Source organism: Oncorhynchus nerka, linkage group LG4, assembly GCF_034236695.1.
Source record: "Oncorhynchus nerka isolate Pitt River linkage group LG4, Oner_Uvic_2.0, whole genome shotgun sequence".
NCBI lineage: Eukaryota > Metazoa > Chordata > Actinopteri > Salmoniformes > Salmonidae > Oncorhynchus > Oncorhynchus nerka.
Window position 1 is genome coordinate 16,999,547 of NC_088399.1, and position 24,603 is coordinate 17,024,149.

Below are 24,603 nucleotides of genomic sequence, written 5' to 3' on the forward strand. Positions count from 1 at the left end.
TCAGTATATGATCGTAAAGCACCTGTTGTTATTTTTTTCCTGCTACAGGTCCGAATCAACACTGGGTCATCAGAGATGCTGAGCCAAAAAATCAAGGACTTGCAAGCTCTTGATTTAAAAACGAAATTAATACTTTGTTTAATTTCCTATCCTTTTTGTTTGTCAATCCCAAACATTTAATTTAGGACTATTTCTGCTGAATAAACCTGCCAACATATTCCAGTTCACCTGTTTCAACCGTCTTAATGGCATTTTTAATGAAAAAGAAGAGGTTCAAGTTTCAAATCCATTTTACATTGGACGAGCTCACGGCCGTACCGTTTGTCAATGGGGTACTTTTTTGCAAGATCCGATTGTTGGACGGTGGGGACTTTGCCGTGTCATCATCCAGGTAAAAACGATTCTCATGTATTTTTCCACTGTGCATTTTGTGCATGGGGTAGGCTATTGCTAGCCTGTGTACCAGTCTGTTTAGCTATCATTCCACTCCTTGCCACTCCTTATCATGTTTTGCAGAAACAGACTGGCACCCAGTCTAGGCTATTGCCTGAATGTCCTGAAAGCTTGATTTGATCAATATAGGTACAAGAGGAATTAGCCTGAATAGACATACATAATAGATGACAGTTTGATCACACCTTTCAGGATTATTAGGTAGCTTTTATAAGCAAGATCAGTTTTCTAAACATCATACACTCTTAGAAAAAAGGTTACAAAAGGGTTCTTAAGCTGTCTGTGGAAAGGGTTCTACCTGGAAAGGGTTCTACCATAGAACCGAAAAGGGTTCTACCTAGAACCAAAAGGGTTTTACCTGGAACCAAAACTAGTTCTTTAAAGGGTTCTCCTATGAGTACAGCCAAAGAACCATTTTAGGTTCTAGATATCAATTTTTTTTCTAAGTGTGTATATTGTCTAAGAGAATAATAGGATCTCCCAATCTGTCAATTGGCTGCTTGGATCCCCGCCAAAAATGTAGTCAGGGCTTGTGCCTTATTTGTTTCTTTGTTTCAGATTTGTCACGCTTTGCCTGTTTCTGATCCTTTGCTGTGTGCAGATACCAAATAAGAATTCTAGCAGTTTGATCAATGGAATGATATGGGGATATGTCCATTTTATCCCATGTCATATTGTGACAGATGCATTGTTTCTATACCACACATAGTAATAATTCAGTAATAACACAGTTTCTACAACAAAACCTTTTCAGGGTACTTTTTAAACTTGCCATTTGACACCAATGGTTTTCAAGACATTATGAATAAGTGCCGGCAGATAGGTAAATGCCACAGATGGTTATATCAGTGTATTTCTTTTGAAAGGCTTGCTGTGATTGTGTGTATTTTCCTATCGTTTGCCTCTCACACTCAGCATTCAAGTTGGCACACAGTGGTGGCAGTGACCTTTTCCAAACAACTCTTGCCCTACTCATTTGTTTTGAGTTAAATGTCAAATGTAGACCGACAAGATGCTGGTGGACAGTTAGCCTTCCTGGGCTTGGTTCATTTAAATGAATTGCATTCCTACACTCTTCTTACACCATGTGGGTGTCTCCGTGTTTTATTGTGTGATACATTGAAATGCAGTGATTTATATCACAGGTGTGGGGGATATGTTGAAATCCATAGATACCTCTGGAACTCCAGAGCCTAACATTCCTTCTCATCTGGATAACAGCTGTAAACCCCCGTAGCGGGTCTGATATATGTCACCCAGACAGGGTGGCCTACATGTTAATGGATTTCTACTCCCTGTATATAGCCATGTTATTTTCTACTCCCTGTATATATTCATGTTATTTTCTACTCCCTGTATATAGCCATGTTATTTTCTACTCCCTGTATATAGCCATGTTATTTTCTACTCCCTGTATATAGCCATGTTATTTTCTACTCCCTGTATATATTCATGTTATTTTCTACTCCCTGTATATAGCCATGTTATTTTCTACTCCCTGTATTTAGCCATGTTATTTTCTACTCCCTGTATATAGCCATGTTATTTTCTACTCCCTGTATATAGCCATGTTATTTTCTACTCCCTGTATATATTCATGTTATTTTCTACTCCTGTATATATTCATGTTATTTTCTACTCCCTGTATATAGCCATGTTATTTTCTACTCCTGTATATAGCCATGTTATTTTCTACTCCTGTATATAGCCATGTTATTTTCTACTCCTGTATATATTCATGTTATTTTCTACTCCCTGTATATATTCATGTTATTTTCTACTCCCTGTATATAGCCATGTTATTTTCTACTCCCTGTATATAGCCATGTTATTTTCTACTCCTGTATATATTCATGTTATTTTCTACTCCCTGTATATAGCCATGTTATTTTCTACTCCTGTATATAGCCATGTTATTTTCTACTCCTGTATATAGCCATGTTATTTTCTACTCCTGTATATATTCATGTTATTTTCTACTCCTGTATATAGCCATGTTATTTTCTACTCCCTGTATATAGCCATGTTATTTTCTACTCCTGTATATATTCATGTTATTTTCTACTCCCTGTATATAGCCATGTTATTTTCTACTCCTGTATATAGCCATGTTATTTTCTACTCCTGTATATAGCCATGTTATTTTCTACTCCCTGTATATATTCATGTTATTTTCTACTCCCTGTATATAGCCATGTTATTTTCTACTCCCTGTATATATTTATGTTATTTTCTACTCCCTGTATATAGCCATGTTATTTTCTACTCCCTGTATATATTCATGTTATTTTCTACTCCCTGTATATAGCCATGTTATTTTCTACTCCCTGTATATATTTATGTTATTTTCTACTCCCTGTATATAGCCATGTTATTTTCTACTCCCTGTATATATTCATGTTATTTTCTACTCCCTGTATATAGCCATGTTATTTTCTACTCCCTGTATATAGCCATGTTATTTTCTAATTCCTGTATATAGCCATGTTATTTTCTAATTCTGTATATAGCCATGTTATTTTATAATTCCTGTATATAGCCATGTTATTTTATAATTCCTGTATATAGCCATGTTATGCATTGTGTATTTAGTCCTTGTGTTACAATTTCTATTTTTGTTTAAATTATTTTTATCTTTAACTCTGCATTGTTGGAAAAGGACCTGTAAGCATTTCACTGTTAGCCTACACCTGTTGTCTACTAAGCATGTGAGAAATAAGATGTGATTTGATTTATAGTAGTGGCCTGTTAAGTAGTGGTGACACAAAAACAGGGATAAGCAGTCTGTTGATCATCCCCTGCATTTACCCTAATGTAACCCCAGTGACTATAGCCCTACACTAGCCCAAGTCCATTTACCCTAATGTAACCCCAGTGACTATAGCCCTACACTAGCCCAAGTCCATTTACCCTAATGTAACCCCAGTGACTATAGCCCTACACTAGCCCAAGTCCATTTACCCTAATGTAACCCCAGTGACTATAGCCCTACACTAGCCCAAGTCCATTTACCCTAATGTAACCCCAGTGACTATAGCCCCACTAGCCCAAGTCCATTTACCCTAATGCAACCTCAGTGACTATAGCCCTACACTAGCCCAAGTCCATTTACCCTAATGTAACCCCAGTGACTATAGCCCTACACTAGCCCAAGTCCATTTACCCTAATGTAACCCCAGTGACTATAGCCCTACACTAGCCCAAGTCCATTTACCCTAATGTAACCCCAGTGACTATAGCCCTACACTAGCCCAAGTCCATTTACCCTAATGTAACCCCAGTGACTATAGCCCTACACTAGCCCAAGTCCATTTACCCTAATGTAACCCCAGTGACTATAGCCCTACACTAGCCAAAGTCCATTTACCCTAATGTAACCCCAGTGACTATAGCCCTACACTAGCCCAAGTCCATTTACCCTAATGTAACCCCAGTGACTATAGCCCTACACTAGCCCAAGTCCATTTACCCTAATGTAACCCCAGTGACTATAGCCCTACACTAGCCCAAGTCCATTTACCCTAATGTAACCCCAGTGACTATAGCCCTACACTAGCCCAAGTCCATTTACCCTAATGTAACCCCAGTGACTATAGCCCTACACAAGCCCAAGTCCATTTACCCTAATGTAACCCCAGTGACTATAGCCCTACACTAGCCCAAGTCCATTTACCCTAATGTAACCCCAGTGACTATAGCCCTACACTAGCCCAAGTCCATTTACCCTAATGTAACCCCAGTGACTATAGCCCTACACTAGCCCAAGTCCATTTACCCTAATGTAACCCCAGTGACTATAGCTCTACACTAGCCCAAGTCCATTTACCCTAATGTAACCCCAGTGACTATAGCCCTACACTAGCCCAAGTCCATTTACCCTAATGCAACCTCAGTGACTATAGCCCTACACTAGCCCAAGTCCATTTACCCTAATGTAACCCCAGTGACTATAGCTCTACACTAGCCCAAGTCCATTTACCCTAATGTAACCCCAGTGACTATAGCCCTACACAAGCCCAAGTCCATTTACCCTAATGTAACCCCAGTGACTATAGCCCTACACTAGCCCAAGTCCATTTACCCTAATGTAACCCCAGTGACTATAGCCCTACACTAGCCCAAGTCCATTTACCCTAATGTAACCCCAGTGACTATAGCCCTACACTAGCCCAAGTCCATTTACCCTAATGTAACCCCAGTGACTATAGCCCTACACTAGCCCAAGTCCATTTACCCTAATGCAACCTCAGTGACTATAGCCCTACACTAGCCCAAGTCCATTTACCCTAATGTAACCCCAGTGACTATAGCTCTACACTAGCCCAAGTCCATTTACCCTAGCCCCTCAACATAACCCCTCACCATAACCCCTCACCATATCCCCTCACCATAACCCCTCACCATAGCCCCTCACCATAAACCCTCACCATAACCCCTCACCATAGCCCCTCACCATAAACCCTCACCATTACCCCTCACCATAGCCCCTCACCATAACCCCTCACTATAGCCCCTCACCATAAACCCTCACCATAACCCCTCACCATAGCCCCTCACCATAAACCCTCACCATAACCCCTCACCATAGCCCCTCACCATAACCCCTCACCATAGCCCCTCACCATAGCCCCTCACTAGCTACAGCCCTATAGTCCTAGTCCTCTGCTGTGGTTGTTTTGTTTCCTTCCCCCTCTCATCCCATGTTGCTTGACTGTATGATCTCATCCACCACTATCTCCCCTAACATGACTGTCTGATGAAGACACCAGTGTCTAGTTAGCCTCTGCAGAGAGAGAAAGAGAGCGAGATCTGTCAGGGCATTATGCAGTTCTGTCTCCCCAGTGCCCCCCCCCATTTCCCCCGGGTGGGCCTTTGCCTTGCTTAATGGAGAACTCTGTCATCAAAACACTTCATGTAATATTGTCCGGGGTGTAGGGTTGAAACAGTGGATTAGATACATGGTTAGATACTACAGAACTGGCCAATGTTATTGCCAGCCCTCAGGGACTGTGTTTAAAGGGTTGTTGTTGCATCAATGATTCTCGGGCCTATATGGATGTATGAAAGGGCCTGAATTTAAAAAGAGACGTTGATGTGTGTCTCGACTCTGGAGGAGACTGAGTTGGCAACTTGGTAGCAACGAGGAGATGTTGCTGTAATGTTGTCAAGGCAACGCTGAATCGAAGGACTCAGACCTAACGTTGCTTCTCTTTGATTGTCAGCTCTGCAAACCAACCAATCTCATTTGTAGTCTGGGTGCAAACTGTAAATGTGTCAAAGGCAAAGCACCTAACTGCCATATAAAATAGATACAAAGTCATAAGTCAAAGTCATTGTAGTAGTATTAGAGAGGTCTTGGTGTCATAATTTACATCCTTGACCCTATAAACTCTTCAAAGCACAACAAAGGATGTGTCACTGGTAAAGAAGGTCAGTTGAACTCTACTCTAAGTAGAAGACAGATGTCTCACCGTATGCCACTAGTAGCGACCCGGTGTGTGGCGCCTATATATAACACTTTAAGCTCTCTGACACACACACAGGTGTCAATGGCTGTCCTGTTGTAGCCGGTTGTGGTGGCTGGTTTTGCATAGATAATGAGGTTGAAGGCTGGGGGTTTTGCGTAGATGGTGAGGTTGAAGGCTGGGGTTTTGCATAGAAGATGAGGTTGAAGGCTAGGGTTTTGCATTGACGATGAGGTTGAAGGCTGGGGTTTTGCATAGAGGATGAGGTTGAAGGCTGGGGTTTTGCATAGAGGATGAGGTTGAAGGCTGGGGTTTTGCATAGAGGATGAGGTTGAAGGCTGGGGTTTTGCATAGAGTGTGAGGTTGAACGCTGGGGTTTTACATAGATGATGAGGTTGAAGGCTGGAGTTTTACATAGAGGATGAGGTTGAAGGCTGGGGTTTTGCATAGAGGATGAGGTTGAAGGCTGGGGTTTTACATACGGGGCCTAATGCAGATAACAGTTACAGTACATAAATGGTCTTGTCTGGTATTTTCTTGTCTGGTCTGGTATTGTCTGGTCTGGTATTGTCTGGTATTGTCTGGTCTGGTATTGTCTGGTCTGGTATTGTCTGGTCTGGTTTTGTCGTGGTCTGGTATTGTCTGGTCTGGTATTGTCTGGTCTGGTACTGTCTGGTCTGGTTTTGTCTGGTCTGGTATTGTCTGGTCTGGTATTGTCTGGTATTGTCTGGTCTGGTATTGTCTGGTCTGGTATTGTCTGGTCTGGTCTGGTTTTGTCCTGGTCTGGTATTGTCTGGTCTGGTATTGTCTGGTCTGGTTTTGTCTGGTCTGGTTTTGTCTGGTCTGGTATTGTCTGATATTGTCTGGTCTGGTTTTGTCTGGTCTGGTTTTGTCAGGTCTGGTATTGTCAGGTCTGGTATTGTCTGGTATTGTCTGGTATTGTCTGGTCTGGTATTGTCTGGTATTGTCTGGTCTGGTTTTGTCTGGTCTGGTTTTGTCTGGTCTGGTATTGTCTGGTCTGGTATTGTCTGGTCTGGTACTGTCTGGTCTGGTTTTGTCTGGTCTGGTATTGTCTGGTCTGGTATTGTCTGGTATTGTCTGGTCTGGTATTGTCTGGTCTGGTATTGTCTGGTATTGTCTGGTCTGGTTTTGTCCTGGTCTGGTATTGTCTGTTATTGTCTGGCCTGGTATTGACTGGTATTGTCTGGCCTGGTATTGACTGGTATTGTCTGGTCTGGTGTTGTCTGGTATTGTCTGGTCTGGTATTGTCTGGTCTCGTATTGTCTGGTACTGTCCGGTCAGGTATTGTCTGGTATTGTTTGGTCTGGTATTGTCTGGTCTGGTATTGTCTGGTCTGGTATTGTTTGGTATGGTCTGGTCTGGTATTGTCTGGTCTGGTATTGTCTGGTATTGTCTGGTCTGGTATTGCCTCGTCTGGTATTGTCTGGTATTGTCTGGTTTTGTCTGGTCTGGTATTGTCTGGTATTGTTTGGTATTGTCTGGTCTGGTTTTGTCTGATCTGGTATTGTCTGGTCTGGTATTGTCTGGTATTGTCTAGTCTGAAATTGTCTGGTATTGTCTGGTCAGGTATTTTTTTGGTATTATTTGGTCTGGTATTGTCTGGTCTGGTATTTTCTGGTCTGGTATTTTCTGGTCTGGTATTGTCTGGTCTGGTATTGTCTGGTCTGGTATTGTCTGGTATTGTATGGTCTGGTATTGTCTGGTATTGTTTGGTATTGTCTGGTCTGGTTTTGTCTGTTCTGGTATTGTCTGGTCTGGTATTGTCTGATCTGGTATCGTCTGGTCTGGTATTGTCTGGTCTGGTATTGTCTGGTCTGGTATTGTCTGGTCTGGTATTGTCTGGTATTGTATGGTCTGTTCTGGTATTGTCTGGTCTGGTATTGTCTGGTCTGGTAGTGTCTGGTCTGGTATTGTCTGGTCTGGTATTGTCTGGTATTGTCTGGTCTGGTATTGTATGGTCTGGTATTGTATGGTCTGGTTTTGTCTGTTCTGGTATTGTCTGGTCTGGTATTGTCTGATCTGGTATTGTCTGGTCTGGTATTGTCTGGTATTGTCTAGTCTGATATTGTCTGGTATTGTCTGGTCAGGTATTTTTTTGGTATTATTTGGTCTGGTATTGTCTGGTCTGGTATTTTCTGGTCTGGTATTGTCTGGTCTGGTATTGTCTGGTCTGGTATTGTTTGGTATTGTCTGGTCTGGTTTTGTCTGTTCTGGTATTGTCTGGTCTGGTATTGTCTGATCTGGTATTGTCTGGTCTGGTATTGTCTGGTCTGGTATTGTCTGGTCTGGTATTGTCTGGTCTGGTTTTGTCTGGTCTGGTATTGTCTGGTATTGTATGGTCTGGTATTGTCTGTTCTGGTATTGTATGGTCTGGTATTGTCTGGTCTGGTATTGTCTGGTCTGGTATTGTCTGGTCTGGTAGTGTCTGGTCTGGTAGTGTCTGGTCTGGTATTGTCTGGTCTGGTATTGTCTGGTCTGGTATTGTCTGTTCTGGTATTGTCTGGTCTGGTATTGTCTGGTCTGGTAGTGTCTGGTCTGGTATTGTCTGGTCTGGTATTGTCTGGTCTGGTATTGTCTGGTCAGGTATTTTTTTGGTATTATTTGGTCTGGTATTGTCTGGTCTGGTATTTTCTGGTCTGGTATTGTCTGGTCTGGTATTGTCTGGTCTGGTATTGTCTGGTATTGTCTGGTCTGGTATTGTCTGGTCTGGTATTGTCTGGTCTGGTATTGTCTGGTCTGGTATTGTATGGTCTGGTATTGTATGGTCTGGTATTGTATGGTCTGGTATTGTCTGGTCTGGTATTGTATGGTCTGGTATTGTCTGGTCTGGTATTGTCTGGTCTGGTATTGTCTGGTATTATTTGGTCTTGTATTGTCTGGTCTGTGCATGTTTGAGCACAGTGACCAGAGCTGTACTGACCAATTCCATGGTTAAACTGTATGGCTGTTCACAGTATACATATTCCTTGTGTACACACAGGAACTTGAAACTCAAACACACTTCTCAAAATAGGTTATTTAACATAGGTATAGCTGTGTGCTTCAAAGGGTTTTTCCAGAACTGTGTGAGCAAAATAATTGGCATGGCTGTTTTTCATAGTCCCATGGTGGCGTTGGCTCAATCTCCTTGTATCAGGCAATCCTTGGTCTCAACAACTGTGTGTGTGTGTGTGTGTGTGTGTGTGTGTGTGTGTACAGGGACAAGGGTTGGCGCTGGGAGTTATGTAATAAATGTCCCAGAACATTACTACTCTGTATTCTCTCGCTCTCTCTCTCTCCCTCTCTCTCTCTCTCTCCCACCCACCCTCACTCTCTCTCTCTCTCTCTGCCTCACTCTCTTTCTCTGCCTCACTCTCACTCTCTTGTCTCTTTTGACAGCGCAGTGAATCGCAGAAAGACAGTAGCTCAATGTCCTTTTGAGGGGAATCACACACTACTCTCCATGTATCTTGTTGTTTTGTTTGTGTTTTAAATACGAATACAACTGGTGTAAAATTTACTGTGAAATGCTTGCTTATGAGCCCTTCCCAACTAAGCAAATTTAAAAAATAATAATAAACCGTTTGAATAAAATAGATACACAAAGAGGAGTTAAATCCATACAAAATATCAGTACCAGATCAATATGGAGCTACTGTGCATACAGGGAATACCAGTACCAGATAAATGTTTACATATGCTCAATTAGTATCTGGTAGCATTGCCTTTAAATTGTTTAACTTGGGTCAAACGTTTTGGGTAGCCTTCCACAAGCTTCCCACAATAAGTTGGGTGAATTTTTGCCCATTCATCCTGACAGAACTGGTGTAACTGAGTCAGGTTTGTAGGCCTCCTTACTCGCACACGCTTTTTCACTTCTGCCCTCAAATTTCCTATGGGATTGAGGTCAGGGCTTTGTAATGGCCACTCCAATACCTTGACTTTGTTGTCCTTAAGCCATTTTGCCACAACTTTGGAAGTATGCTTGGGGTCATTGTCCATTTGAAAGACTCATTTGCAACCAAGCTTTAACTTCCTGATTGATGTCTTGAGATGTTGCTTCAATATATCCACATAATTTTCCCTCCTCATGAAGCCATCTATTTTGTGAAGTGCACCAGTCCCTCCTGCAGCAAAGCACCCTCACAACATGATGCTGCCACCCCCGTGCTTCATGGTTGGGATGGTGTTCTTCGGCTTGCAAGGCACCCCCTTTTTCCTCCAAACATAACGATGGTCATTATGTCCAAACAGTTCTATTTTTGTTTCATCAGACCAGGGGATATTTCTCCAAAAAGTACTATCATGTGCAGTTGCAAACCGCAGTCTGGCTTTTTTATGACGGTTTTGGAGCAGTGGCTTCTTCCTTGCTGAGCGGCCTTTCACGTTATGTCGATAAAGGACTCGTTTTACTGTGGATATAGATACTTTTGTTCCTGTTTCCTCCAGCATCTTCACAAGGTCCTTTGCTGTTGTTCTGGGATTGATTTGCACTTTTTTCACCAAAATACGTTCATCTCTAGGAGACAGAACGCGTCCCCTTCCTGAGCGGTATGACGTCTGCGTGGTCCCATGGTGTTTCTACTTGCGTACTATTGTTTGTACAGATGAACGTGGTACCTTCAGGCGTTTGGTAATTGCTCCCAAGGATGAACCAGACTTGTGGAGGTCTACAATATTTTTCTGAGGTCTTGGCTGATTTCTTTTGATTTTCCCATGATGTCAAGCAAAGAGGCACTGATTATGAAGGTAGGCCTTGAAATACATCCACAGGTACACCTCCAATTGACTCAAATGATGTCAATTAGCCAATCAGAAGCTTCTAAAGCCATGACATAATTTTCTGGAATTTTTCAAGCTGTTTAAAGGCACAGTCAAACTAGTGTATGTACATTTCTCACCCACTGGAATTGTGATAGAGTGAATTATAAGTGAAATAATCTGTCTGTAAACAATAGTTGGAAAAATTACTTGTGTCATGCACACAGTAGATGTCCTGACCGACTTGCCAAAACTATAGTTTGTTAACAAGAAATTTGTGGAGTGGTTGAAAAATGAGATTTAATGACACAACCTAAGTATATGTAAACTTCCAACTTCAACTGTATGTACATGAAGGCAGGATAAAGTGACTAGGCATCAGGATAGATAATAATAAGGTATGTGCGGTAGATATGTACATGAAGGCAGGGTAACATGACTAGGTATCAGGATAGATAATAATGAGGTATTTGAGGTAGATATGTACATGAAGGCAGGGTAACATGACTAGGTATCAGGATAGATAATAATGAGGTATTTGAGGTAGATATGTACATGAAGGCAGGGTAACATGACTAGGTATCAGGATAGATAATAATGAGGTATTTGAGGTAGATATGTACATGAAGGCAGGGTAACGTGACTAGGTATCAGGATAGATAATAATAAGAGTAAAATAAACAGAGTAGCAACAGCAAATGATCAGTGTAAAAGTGTGTGAGTGTAATATGTAAGTATGTTTGTGTTGTGTCTGTATGCATTTGTGTTATGTGTGTGTGCGTATGTAGTGTGTGTGAATGTGTGTTGTTTTTTTGTGGGAGTGTGAATGTAGTGTGTGTTTTTTTTGTGGGAGTGTGAATGTAGTGTCTGTGAATGTGTGTTGTTTTTTTGTGGGAGTGTAAATGTAGTGTGTGTGAATGTGTGTTTTTTTTGTGGGAGTGTGAATGTAGTGTGTGTGAATGTGTGTTGTTTTTTTGTGGGAGTGTAAATGTAGTGTGTGTGAATGTGTGTGTTTTTTTGTGGGAGTGTGAATGTAGTGTGTGTGAATGTGTGTTGGTTTTTTGTGGGAGTGTGAATGTAGTGTGTGTGAATGTGTGTGTGTGTGTGTGTGTTTTTTTTTGTGGGAGTGTGAATGTAGTGTGTGGGAATGTGTGTTGTTTTTTTTGTGGGAGTGTGAATGTGTGTTGTTTTTTGTGGGAGTGTGAATGTGTGTTGGTTTTTTGTGGGAGTGTGAATGTGTGTTGGTTTTTTTGTGGGAGTGTGAATGTGTGTTAGTTTTTTGTGGGAGTGTGAATGTAGTGTGTGTGAATGTGTGTTGGTTTTTTTGTGGGAGTGTGAATGTAGTGTGTGTGAATGTGTCTGTGTGTGTGTGTTTTTTTTTGGGAGTGTGAATGTAGTGTGTGTGAATGTGTGTTGTTTTTTTTTGTGGGAGTGTGAATGTAGTGTGTGTGAATGTGTGTTGGTTTTTTTGGTTTTTGTGGGAGTGTGAATGTGTGTTGGTTTTTTGTGGGAGTGTGAATGTGTGTTGGTTTTTTGTGGGAGTGTGAATGTAGTGTGTGTGAATGTGTGTTGGTTTTTTGTGGGAGTGTGAATGTAGTGTGTGTGAATGTGTGTTGGTTTTTTGTGGGAGTGTGAATGTAGTGTGTGTGAATGTGTGTTGGTTTTTTGTGGGAGTGTGAATGTAGTGTGTGTTAGTTTTTTGTGGGAGTGTGAATGTAGTGTGTGTGAATGTGTATACAGTGGCAAAAAAAAAGTAAACCCTTTGGAATTACCTGGATTTCTGCATAAATTTCACATCAAATTTGAACGGATCTTCATCTAAGTCACAACAATTGACAAACACAGTTTCCCCATGTTTTCCCATGTCATATAACTGGCATCCATCCAAGATGGAATAGTTCAGATTGTGTTAAATTTATAGCTACATTGCACTCATATCACAAAAACCAAGTCACATGTATCGGATGCATATGTTTGTTGTGGTACAAGCTATCGCTGGGGGAGCATGTGTTGCACCTTCTATGTCCTCATTCCACTTAGAAAGCACCTGAGAACCTGTTCCCACCAATAAGTTGGCAGTAAGTTGTATAAATCTATAATGAGTTTCGGAAAAACCTCATGGGCCAAGGGAAGTTATTTACACACATACCATATACAAACATACCATGAGTAATCTTTTTAATGAACTTATTTGAGAACAGATATTGATTGATTATTTTGCATTTTGACATTGAATATTTCGCTTAACAGTGCGTGTGTGTGTGTGTGTGTGTGTGTGTCCAGTGACACGCCATGGCAGGGTTATCAAATTTGGCCTTGGATGGTTTTATTCCCCACCCCCAGTTTTCTGAGCAAATTTTCTTTTTTTTGTAAAAACACCAGGAAATCAGCACCAAGTGATTTTAATTTGAGAAATCCGTTCCCTAGTATTCCCACGCATAGTAGAGAGGCATGTGATTGTATACAAATGTAAGCAAGGTTTGTAATGATTATGTTTTAGTCTAATAACCACTTCCGGGGCCGACAGAGATGGCCGCCTCGCTTCGCGTTCCTAGGAAACTATGCAGTATTTTGTTTTTTTTATGTATCATTATTTCTTACATTGTTACCCCAGGAAATCATTTTGTTTTACATACAGCCAGGAGGAACTATTGGATATAAGAGCAACGTCCACTTACCAACATTATGACCAGGGATACGACTTTCCCGAAGCGCATCCTCTGTTTGGTCCACCACCCAGGACAGTGGATCGGATCCCAGCCAGCGACCCAAAACAACGGCGCCGCAGAAGGGGCAGACGGAGCGGCCTTCTGGTCAGGCTCCGTAGACGGGCACATCGCGCACCGCTCCCGAGTATACTACTCGCCAATGTCCAGTCTCTTGACAACAAGGTAGACTAAATCCGAGCAAGGGTTGCCTTCCAGAGAGACATCAGAGATTGTAACTTTCTTTGTTTCACGGAAACATGGCTCACTCGCGAAACGTTATCAGAGTCGGTACAGCCACCTGGTTTCTTCACGCATCGGGCCGACAGAAACAAACATCTCTCTGGTAAGAAGAAGGGCGGGGGTGTATGCCTTATTATTAACGAGATGTGTTGTGATCATAACAACATACAGGAACTCAAGTCCTTTTGTTCACCTGACCTAGAATTCCTTACAATCAAATGCCGACCGTATTATCCACCAAGAGAATTCTCTTCGATTATAATCACAGTCGTGTATATTCCCCCACAAGCAGACACCTCGACGGCCCTGAAAGAACTTCATTGGACTCTAAGTAAATTGGAAATCCCATATCTTTAAGCTGCATTTATTGTAGCTGGGGATTTTAACAAGGCTAATCTGAAAACAAGGCTCCTAAATTTTATCAGCATATCGAATGCGCGACCGGCTGGTAAAACTTCCGCGACGCATACAAAGGCCTCCCTCGCCCTCCTTTTAGCAAATCTGACCACGACTCCATTTTGTTGCTCCCAGCCTATAGACAGAAACTAAAACAGGAAACGCCCGTGCTCAGGTCTGTTCAATGCTGGTCCGACCAATCGGATTCCACGCTTCAAAATTGCTTCGATCATGTGGATTGGGATATGTTCCGCATAGCGTCGGACAATAACATTGATGAATACGCTGATTTGGTGAGCAAGTTTATCGGTGATGTTGTACCCACAGCGACTATTAAAACATTCCCCAACCAGAAACCGTGGATTGATGGCAGCATTTGCGCAAAACAGAAGACGCGAACCACTGCTTTTATTCAGGGCAAGGCGACTGGAAACATGACCGAATACAAACAGTGTAGCTATTCCCTTCGCAAGGCAATCAAACAAGCTAAGCGTCAGTATAGAGACAAAGTAGAGTCGCAATTCAACGGCTCAGACACGAGAGGTATGTGGCAGGGTCTACAGTCAATGAGAGACTACAAAAAGAAAACCAGCCCCGTCGCGGACGACAATGTCTTGCTCCCAGACAAACTAAACAACTTCTTTGCTCGCTTTGAGGACAATACAGTGCCACCGACACAGCCCGTTACCAAAACCTGCGGGCTCTCTTTCACTGCAGCCAACGTGAGTAAAACATTTAAATGTGTTAACCCTCGCAAGGCTGCCGGCCCAGACGGCATCCCCAGCCGCGTCCTCAGAGCATGCGAAGACCAGCTGGCTGGTGTGTTTATGGACATATTCAATCAATCCTTATCACAGTCTGCTGTTCCCACATGCTTCAAGAGGGCCACCATTGTTCCTGTTCCCAAGAAAGCTAAGGTAACTGAGCTAAATGACTATCGCCCCGTAGCACTCACTTCTGTCATCATGAAGTGCTTTGAGAGACTAGTCAAGGATCATATCACCTCCACCCTACCTGACACCCTAGACCCACTCCAATTTGCTTACCGCCCCAATAGGTCCACAGACGACACAATCACACTGCACACTGTCCTAACCCATCTGGACAAGAGGAATACCTATGTAAGAATGCTTTTCATCGACTACAGCTCAGTATTTAACACCATAGTACCCTCCATACTCGTCATTAAGCTCGAGACCCTGGATCTCGTCCCCGCCCTGTTCCGAGACTTCCTGACGGGCCGCCCCCAGGTGGTGAGGATAGGAAACAACATCTCCACCCCGCTTGATTACCAACAACAACGAGACGACCTACAGGGAGGAGGTGAGGGCCCTCGGAGTGTGGTGTCAGGAAAATAACCTCACACTCAATGTCAACAAAACAAAGGAGATGATCGTGGACTTCAGGAAACAGCAGAGGGAGCACCCCCCTATCCACATCGATGGGACAGTAGTGGAGAAGGTGGAAAGTTTTAAGTTCCTCGGCATACACATCACGGACAAACTGAAATGGTCCACCCACACAGACAGCGTGGTGAAGAAGGCACAACCTCAGGAGGCTGAAGAAATTTGGCTTGTCACCAAAAACACTCACAAACATTTACAGATGCACAATCAAGAGCATTCTGTCGGGCTGTATCACCGGGGGCAAACTACCTGCCCTCCAGGACACCTACACCACCCGATATCACAGGAAGGCCAAAAAGATCATCAAGGACAACAACCACCCGAGCCACTGCCTGTTCACCCCGCTGAAAGACTGAAAAACAGCTTCTATCTCAAGGCCATGAGACTGTTAAACAGCCATCACTAACATTTGAGTGGCTGCTGCCAACAGACTCAAATATCTAGCCACTTTAATAATAAAATATTGGATGTAATAAATGTATCACTAGTGTGAGCGTACCAAGTAATTAGGCGTCACTCTAAAGCGGGAAGGTGGAATAAACGAGTCAGGAAAAAGGTTTTTCTGATTGAACACGGTTCTCTATTGAGAGTATTTTGTCAACAAAAACATTCAAACATAATCAATGAAAAATCTTCCAAGGAAAAACACACATCTTCTTCTCCAGATGAAACAAGAACACAATAGGATAATCTTTAAACTACAACAAACATAAATCACGGTTTTGTCACCGTCTTAGTGGTTCTTTCAGCACAGCTTCTCTCTCTCGGTGGCCATCTTCCAGAGATAGTTTCCCCCCACTCTCTTCTGGTTCCATTCTCTCTTTTATAGGGGAAGGAGAGTATCTCATTAGTACCGTCAGCTGTGCTTAATTGACTCTGGTTACCTTGTCTCCCAGGCTCTGTTGGGCAACTATCCATGAGCCCAGCCTGCCCTCTAGTGGTCCGTCCACATACCTTCCCCCCCAGGACCGAACCGGAGGGTCGGGCGCCAGACGCACAGTCTTGGTCGCGTCGGGACAGCGCGTCTGCATTCCCGTTCCTCGATCCGGCCCTGTGGATGACATGGAAAGAGAATGGTTGTAAAGACAAAAACCATCTGGCTATTCTGTTGTTATTGTTTATCTTACCAGCCATCCACGTGAGGGGCGCATGGTCAGTAACTAATTCAAACCTCCGACCCAGTAGGTAGTACCGGAGATAATCGAGGGCCCACTTGATGGCTAAGGCCTCTTTCTCTACGGTCGCATACCTCTGTTCCCGATCGCTGAGTTTCCTACTAATGAAGAGAATCGGCTTCTCTGCTTCACCTTTACCCTGAGCTAGTACGGCCCCGAGCCCTGTATCCGAGGCGTCAACCTGCACAATGAACTCTTGTGAGAAGTCCGGAGCCTGTAGAACGGGATCAGAACACAGGCCATCTTTTAACAATTGAAAGGCCTCTTCCGTCTCGTCTTTCCACTCTACCTGGTTTGGCAGGTTTTTCCTGATGAGGTTTGTGAGGGGGTTGGCAATGGTTGCATATCCCGGGATAAAACGGCGATAATATCCTGTTATCCCTAAGAAGGCCCGAACGTCTCGCTTGGTCCGGGGTCGAGGCCAGTCACGAATTGCCCTGGTCTTCTCTGCCTGTGGGCGTATTTTCCCATTCCCCACGGTGTACCCCAGGTATTCCGCTTCGGACAAACCCAGGCAGCATTTATTTGGATTGGCTGTCAACCCTGTGGCTTCCAAACTCACGAGCACCGCCCGTAATCGCAGGAGGTGACTATCCCAGTCCTCGCTGTGGATGACCACATCGTCTATGTACGCCGCTGCATACTCTTGATGGGGCCGTAGAATGGCATCCATGAGGCGTTGGAAGGTTGCAGCGGCACCGTGCAGTCCGAAGGGCATCCTCACATACTGGAAAAGCCCCTCTGGAGTGGCGAAGGCAGTCTTTGGGCGATCCTCCGGAGCCACCGGCACTTGCCAATATCCCTTCGTCAAATCCAGGGTAGTGATGAACTTGGCCTTTCCTAAGCGCTCCAAGAGTTCATCCACGCGGGGCATGGGATACGCATCGAATGTAGAGATGGCATTCACGCCCCTAAAGTCGTTGCAGAGTCTCATACTACCATCGGATTTGGGGACCAGGACTATGGGACTGGACCACTCACTCGTCGAGGGCTCGATCACGCCCATCCTCAACATCTCCCTCACCTCTTTCTTAGCGATGACTCTGCGAGCCTCAGGAATCCTGTAAGGGCGGATATGCACCTTCTTGCCGGGTTCAGTGTGGATATGGTGGAACAGGACATCTGTTTGTCCTGGGAATGGAGAGAATATTCGACCGAAGTTCATAATCAGCTTGTCTAGCTGTCTTGACTGCTCCGGTAGGAGAGTTTGGCCACGGCGCACCTGTGGTAGAGCCTCCTCTTTTCCTTTGCCCTCCAGGGCCATCAAAGCCACCTCCTCCTCTCGTCCATGGTATGTCTTCAGCAGGTTTATGTGATAGATTTGGACCTTCTTCCTCCTGTCAGGTTGCTTGATGAGGTAATTGACCGGTGAGACCCTTTTCATTACCTCGTAGGGCCCTCTCCACTGCGCCAGCAAGCGATGTTCGGCCGTGGGCACAAGCACCATCACTTTCTCTCCCACGGTGAACTCACGGGGGTCGCAGACTTATCATAGGCCCGGCCTTGGGTCCTTTGGGCCTTCTCCATATGCTCCTTGACTATGGGCCACACTGCTGACAGGCGGTCTCTCATCAGGGTAACGTGTTCTATTGTGGATCGAAAGGGGCATGGTTGGGTCTCCCAGGTCTCCTTGGCTAAGTCGAGGATTCCTTGACAGGGTCTGCCATAGAGCAATTCAAACGGAGAGAATCCAGTGGATGCCTGGGGTACTTCTCGCAGGGCAAACATTAAGTGTGGGAGAAGCATGTCCCAGTTTTTCCCATCTCGGGACACCACCCTTCTCAACATGCTTTTTATCGTTTTGTTCAAGCGTTCACACAACCCGTCTGTTTGAGGGTGGAATATGCTTGTACGTATCTGTTGAACCTGATATAACCGACACAAGTCCTTCATCAACCGGGACATGAACGGGGTTCCTTGATCAGTCAAGATAGTCTTGGGGAGGCCCACACGAGAGAACATCAGGAATAACTCCTTGGCAATTCCCTTTGACGACATGTTACGCAGGGGTATGGCCTCCGGGAACTTGGTAGCGTAATCTATAACCACTAGGATGTACTCGTGTCCTCTGGCGGATTTTGGGAGGGGTCCTACGAGGTCCATAGCTATGCGTTCAAAGGGAGTCTCTATGATGGGGAGAGGAATCAAAGGGTTACGTAGGTGTGGCCGTGGGGCTGTACGTTGACATTGATCACACGTCCTACAATACCTGGCCACATACCGGGTGACCCGGGGCCAATAGAATCTCTGCATGATTCTGTCAATAGTCTTGTCTCGTGCCAGGTGTCCTCCTAGGACGTGGGAATGGGCTAACTGTAGAACTGTATCTCTGTATGGCCTAGGCACCATTAGTAATTCCTGGTTTTCCCCCCTTCGTCGAACGACCCAGTATAAGAGACCCCGCCTGATTGCATAGTAAGGAAGAGGGGGCTCACCTGATCCGTCGACGTTCCTCCCGTCGATCACCTTCACCTTCCTCATGGCCTCCCTTAGGTCTGGGTCTCTATGCTGCGAGGTGCCGAACTGTCCCTTTAATTCCTGGGGCAGGTCGACCTCGGTAGAGGGATGTGGAGGTTGTTCCACATCCCCATCAGGGGTGACCGAGGAGAATCCCTTCCAGGTTCCCTCCTCGGATGGAGCTTCAAATATATCCCTTAGCGCCTGGTTGCTCCTTCCTTCCTGCGTTGTGTATAGCCCTTCACATGTGTCTTCATCGGTGGTTTCTTGGAATATCTGTCGTAAACGTTGGGTCGCTATTTCTTCCTCTGCTGCAGAGGACGAGGACGCGGCTACGTCTCCTTGTAGGACTACTACCTCGGGCTTGGATTTTCTCTTCTTTCCTGTCCCCCTTCTTCCCGTGCATAACGTCATCTGCCGAAGCTCCTTATATAAGGGACAGTCTCTCCCGATCAATAATGGCACCTTCAGCTGCGGCACTTTCCCGGCCCTGACTGTACACCTTCCTTTTGGAGTGAGAATAGGCAGATTCACAGTGGGGTAATAGTGGGTGTCTCCATGGATACAGGATACGGCTACTTTGTCTGGTAGCAGTGTTGCGGAGGCCACCATCCGCTCCTCTACTAACGTAACCATACTTCCCGAGTCGAGAATAGCTACCACATCTTGTCCTTCGACTTGCACCGGAATCTCTGAGGCTGGGGCTATCTCTGCTAACCAACAGTGTTGATCCTGCCCCCTCAAAACGGGATGGGTGGGGGTAGGCAGTGATGACTCCGTGACCATGGGCTCATCCTTGCTAGGACATTGTGGGGCATAATGGTTGGGAGACTGACATTTATAACACCGACCCTGCTGTGTGGTGGCTGACTTCTCCCACCTCCGGGAGGGGCTTGGACGTTTCGGTGGCGAGCGCGCCGGGGTGAGTCGTGGTACGGGATTGCAAGACTCCTTCCGTTCCTCCTTGTCACTTTTTAACAACTCCCCCGTAGACCGATATGTTTCCACCGCCTGGGCTATGTCGTCGGCTGACAACGGGTTGGCTTGCCCCACAACCCTTTTTAAGTCACTGGGTAATTCTCTCAATATCTTGTCCACTACGAGAGTCTCTATCACATGTCCTACTCCCTTTCCAGGTTCTTGAATGGTTCCTCCGGGTCTACTGGAAGAATCTTGATTTACTCACTTATCCTTGTGTCACTCGTCCACCTAATGCCTGCATCCTCCACCAATGTGAGCGTACCAAGTAATTAGGCGTCACTCTAAAGCGGGAAGGTGGAATAAACGAGTCAGGAAAAAGGTTTTTCTGATTGAACACGGTTCTCTATTGAGAGTATTTTGTCAACAAAAACATTCAAACATAATCAATGAAAAATCTTCCAAGGAAAAACACACATCTTCTTCTCCAGATGAAACAAGAACACAATAGGATAATCTTTAAACTACAACAAACATAAATCACGGTTTTGTCACCGTCTTAGTGGTTCTTTCAGCACAGCTTCTCTCTCTCAGTGGCCATCTTCCAGAGATAGTTTCCCCCCACTCTCTGCTGGTTCCATTCTCTCTTTTATAGGGGAAGGAGAGTATCTCATTAGTACCGTCAGCTGTGCTTAATTGACTCTGGTTACCTTGTCTCCCAGGCTCTGTTGGGCAACTATCCATGAGCCCAGCCTGCCCTCTAGTGGTCCGTCCACACTAGCCACTATAAACAATGCCACTTTATATAATGTTTACATACCCTACATTACTCATCTCATATGTATATACTGTACTCTACCATATACTGCATCTTGCCTATGCCGTTCGGCCATTGCTCATCCATATATTAATTCCTTTCCACTTGTGTGTATAAGGTAGTTGTTGTGAAATTGTTAGATCACTTGTTAGATATTACTGCACGGTCAGAACTAGAAGCACAAGCATTTTGCTACACTCACATTAACATCTGCTAACCATGTGTATGTGACAAATTAAATTTGATTTGATATTATATCTGTTTGTGATTCTTGCAGTCAATTTTCAACCAGATGATTTGTAATTATGTTCCAGCCCCCCGACCATCCGCTCAAGATAAATTGGCCCGCGGCTGAATCTAGTTGATGATCCCTGCTCTATGGGCTGTCTCTGATCTGCTGTAATCATCATCATCTTGTGTGCTTGTTGCTCAGCTTTCCTTCCTGCCCTGTTCCTCTCACTAAACACACACACACAATCACAGTCACACACACACACACACACACACACACACTGACACTGACTCGCGATTAACCCAGTTCATTGCAGACTAGCAATGCAAATAGGAAAATGGCTCAACCATTTCCTCCACAATGACATTAGAGTTGAATTAGTATAAAAAATATCATATCCACACATGAATTGAATGGTCCCAAAGTTGAACAGCATATTTTTAACCACCAAGACTATGCATGGGACAGTTGCTGCCTATTAGCCGTATCATGGGTGGTTTTTATAAACATCTGAAGGACAGTTGCTGCCTATTAGCCGTATCATGGGTGGTTTTTATAAACATCTGAAGGACAGTTGCTGCCTATTAGCCGTATCATGGGTGGTTTTCATAAACATCTGAAGGACAGTTGCTGCCTATTAGCCGTATCATGGGTGGTTTTTAAACATCTGAAGGACAGTTGCTGCCTATTAGCCGTATCATGGGTGGTTTTTAAACATCTGAAGGACAGTTGCTGCCTATTAGCCGTATCATGGGTGGTTTTCATAAACATCTGAAGGAAGCACCACAGTGGCAGTCTACTGGCTCTATTAGTATCCCACCATGCCTTCTGGCAGCCCACACAGGTAGAAGACACAGCAGGTGGGACGTTAGCATATTCATGATCCGCTCGTGCATAATTCATTAGGTCTCCTGGTGGGAAGTTGGCAGGTTAGTCACGTAATTGGTAGGGTGGAGATATCGAGACACACACACACACAATGCACACACAACTTTATCTGTGTGTGTGTGTGTGTGTGTGTGTGGCAGGCCCAGAGTGTATAGCAGCAGCCTGCCAAGCCTCATTCCACAGATTCCTCTGCAAGAAAAAAATTATCTGGGAGAGAGGGAGAGATGCAGCCAGGGACACGAGACAGGGAATGGAGCCAGCAAAAGAAAGGGGCCAGAGGGAGGCCTTGGTTTGAAAAAGTAGGAGAGTGGGAGAGTAGGAGAGTTAGAGAATTAGAGAGTAGGAGCACTAGCTTTTGTTTCAACTGACCAGGCTGTTGTTGTATTGGAATGTATTGACTTGCCTGGTTAAATCAACTCACCAGGCTGTTGTTGTGGTTAAATCATTCTTAGATCAAAATCATTTCCGTTTAATACAAATTATTTAGATCAAAATACACAAAAACACACCTCTTAGCCTGAAAGCTTAGAGCACACACACCTCTTCAGAAACAATGTGTAAATACGTAGCATGCCGTGTGTGGTGATTGCAGCCATTTCAAATGTCAGTTGCTTAAGACTTTGGGTGAGTTAGACCACCCTGGCTTTAAGACTTCTGGTGAGTTAGACCACCCTGGCTTTAAGACTTCTGGTGAGTTAGACCACCCTGGCTTTAAGACTTCTGGTGAGTTAGACCACCCTGGCTTTAAGACTTCTGGTGAGTTAGACCACCCTGGCTTTAAGACTTCTGGTGAGTTAGACCACCCTGGCTTTAAGACTTCTGGTGAGTTAGACCACCCTGGCTTTAAGACTTGGGGTGAGTTAGACCACTCTGGCTTTAAGACTTCTAGTGAGTTAGACCACCCTGGCTTTAAGACTCCTGGTGAGTTAGACCACCCTGGCTTTAAGACTTCGGGTGAGTTAGACCACCCTGGCTTTAAGACTTTGGGTGAGTTAGACCACCCTGGCTTTAAGACTTCGGGTGAGTTAGACCACACTGGCTTTAAGACTTCTGGTGAGTTAGACCACCCTGGCTTTAAGACTTCGGGTGAGTTAGACCACCCTGGCTTTAAGACTTCTAGTGAGTTAGACCACCCTGGCTTTAAGACTTCTGGTGAGTTAGACCACCCTGGCTTTAAGACTTCGGGTGAGTTAGACCACCCTGGCTTTAAGACTTCTAGTGAGTTAGACCACCCTGGCTTTAAGACTTCTGGTGAGTTAGACCACCCTGGCTTTAAGACTTCTGGTGAGTTAGACCACCCTGGCTTTAAGACTTCTGGTGAGTTAGACCACCCTGGCTTTAAGACTTCTGGTGAGTTAGACCACCCTGGCTTTAAGACTTCTGGTGAGTTAGACCACCCTGGCTTTAAGACTTCTGGTGAGTTAGACCACCCTGGCTTTAAGACTTCTGGCGAGTTAGACCACCCTGGCTTTAAGACTTCTGGTGAGTTAGACCACCCTGGCTTTAAGACTTCTGGTGAGTTAGACCACCCTGGCTTTAAGACTTCTGGTGAGTTAGACCACCCTGGCTTTAAGACTTCTGGTGAGTTAGACCACCCTGGCTTTAAGACTTCTGGTGAGTTAGACCACCCTGGCTTTAAGACTTCTGGCGAGTTAGACCACCCTGGCTTTAAGACTTCTGGTGAGTTAGACCACCCTGGCTTTAAGACTTCTGGTGAGTTAGACCACCCTGGCTTTAAGACTATACGACTTCTGGTGAGTTAGACCACCCTGGCTACAGCTGAGTGAGAGAGAAGTGTTTGTGTGTCTGTCTGCCTCAGTAGGGCGAGAGAGAATGAGATTAGGAAACTGTTAGTGCTTTTTAATTAATGCTGATGTGGAAACAGCATTTCTATCTCATATTTTACTGTATGTTGATCAGGATTACAGATTGTATGTAATGCCCTCCCTCCCTCTTGCAGGTCTTGTTGATGGGTGCTTGCACATTTTAGCCTATTGCCCCATTTCCTTGCTTGCACTCCCCCTGCGGTGTGTGTGTGTGTGGGGGGGGACTGCCAGTTTGCACGGCACAGAGAGCTGTCTGGTTTTCATGTTTCTGGGAAGGAAGCACTTACAAGTGAAGGAATAAATGATGTGGTTATTTTACCAGGCATGTTAATGCAGCTGTTATTGTCTTTTTTGTCCAAGTACACTGAAGACAAAGAAATAATTACATAATTTATAAGTACTGCATAACTGCACTTACTATTGAACTTTAGGGTAATTGAGTTATTCCACAGCGTATTATTTGTTTTATTTAATCAAATAAAGCAGACCAACATACACATGAATATTCATTATGTAGTGGCATCTCTTTGTCCCTATTGGCTGTCACTCTAACCTGTGATCTGGCAGTGTCATAACCAGTGGAATGACATCAGCTGATTAGTCAGTGTCTCTTTGTCCTGTGGCATGTGGCTCCTTATTAGAGAACACTGTGACCTACACTGGAACCTAGCCAGGGAATATTGATGTTGTATTATTTCACTGTTGTGTGTGTAGAATGAAATGGCTCTCACAGAGAAAATCAATAGGGGCTGCAGCGAGGGAGGTGTGTGTGTCCATGCGCATGTGTCCATAGGCACCCAAGCTCATGTCAATGTAAAGCATCATTCAATTGTGTCCGGGTGGGTGAGGTTTGGTGGGCAA

General features: G+C 44.5%; 1 protein-coding gene across 1 annotated transcript in view; it reads left to right on the forward strand.

The window, feature by feature from the left end:
• eeig1b (estrogen-induced osteoclastogenesis regulator 1b) overlaps positions 1–24,603 on the forward strand; it is a 77,084-nt gene that overhangs the window by 611 nt on the left and 51,870 nt on the right. Inside the window, exon 2 of the mRNA XM_029648154.2 lies at positions 49–391. Within this exon, the coding sequence (XP_029504014.1) occupies positions 246–391 (146 nt within the window). The 5' untranslated portion in view covers positions 49–245. The remainder of the gene's footprint in view (positions 1–48; positions 392–24,603) is intronic.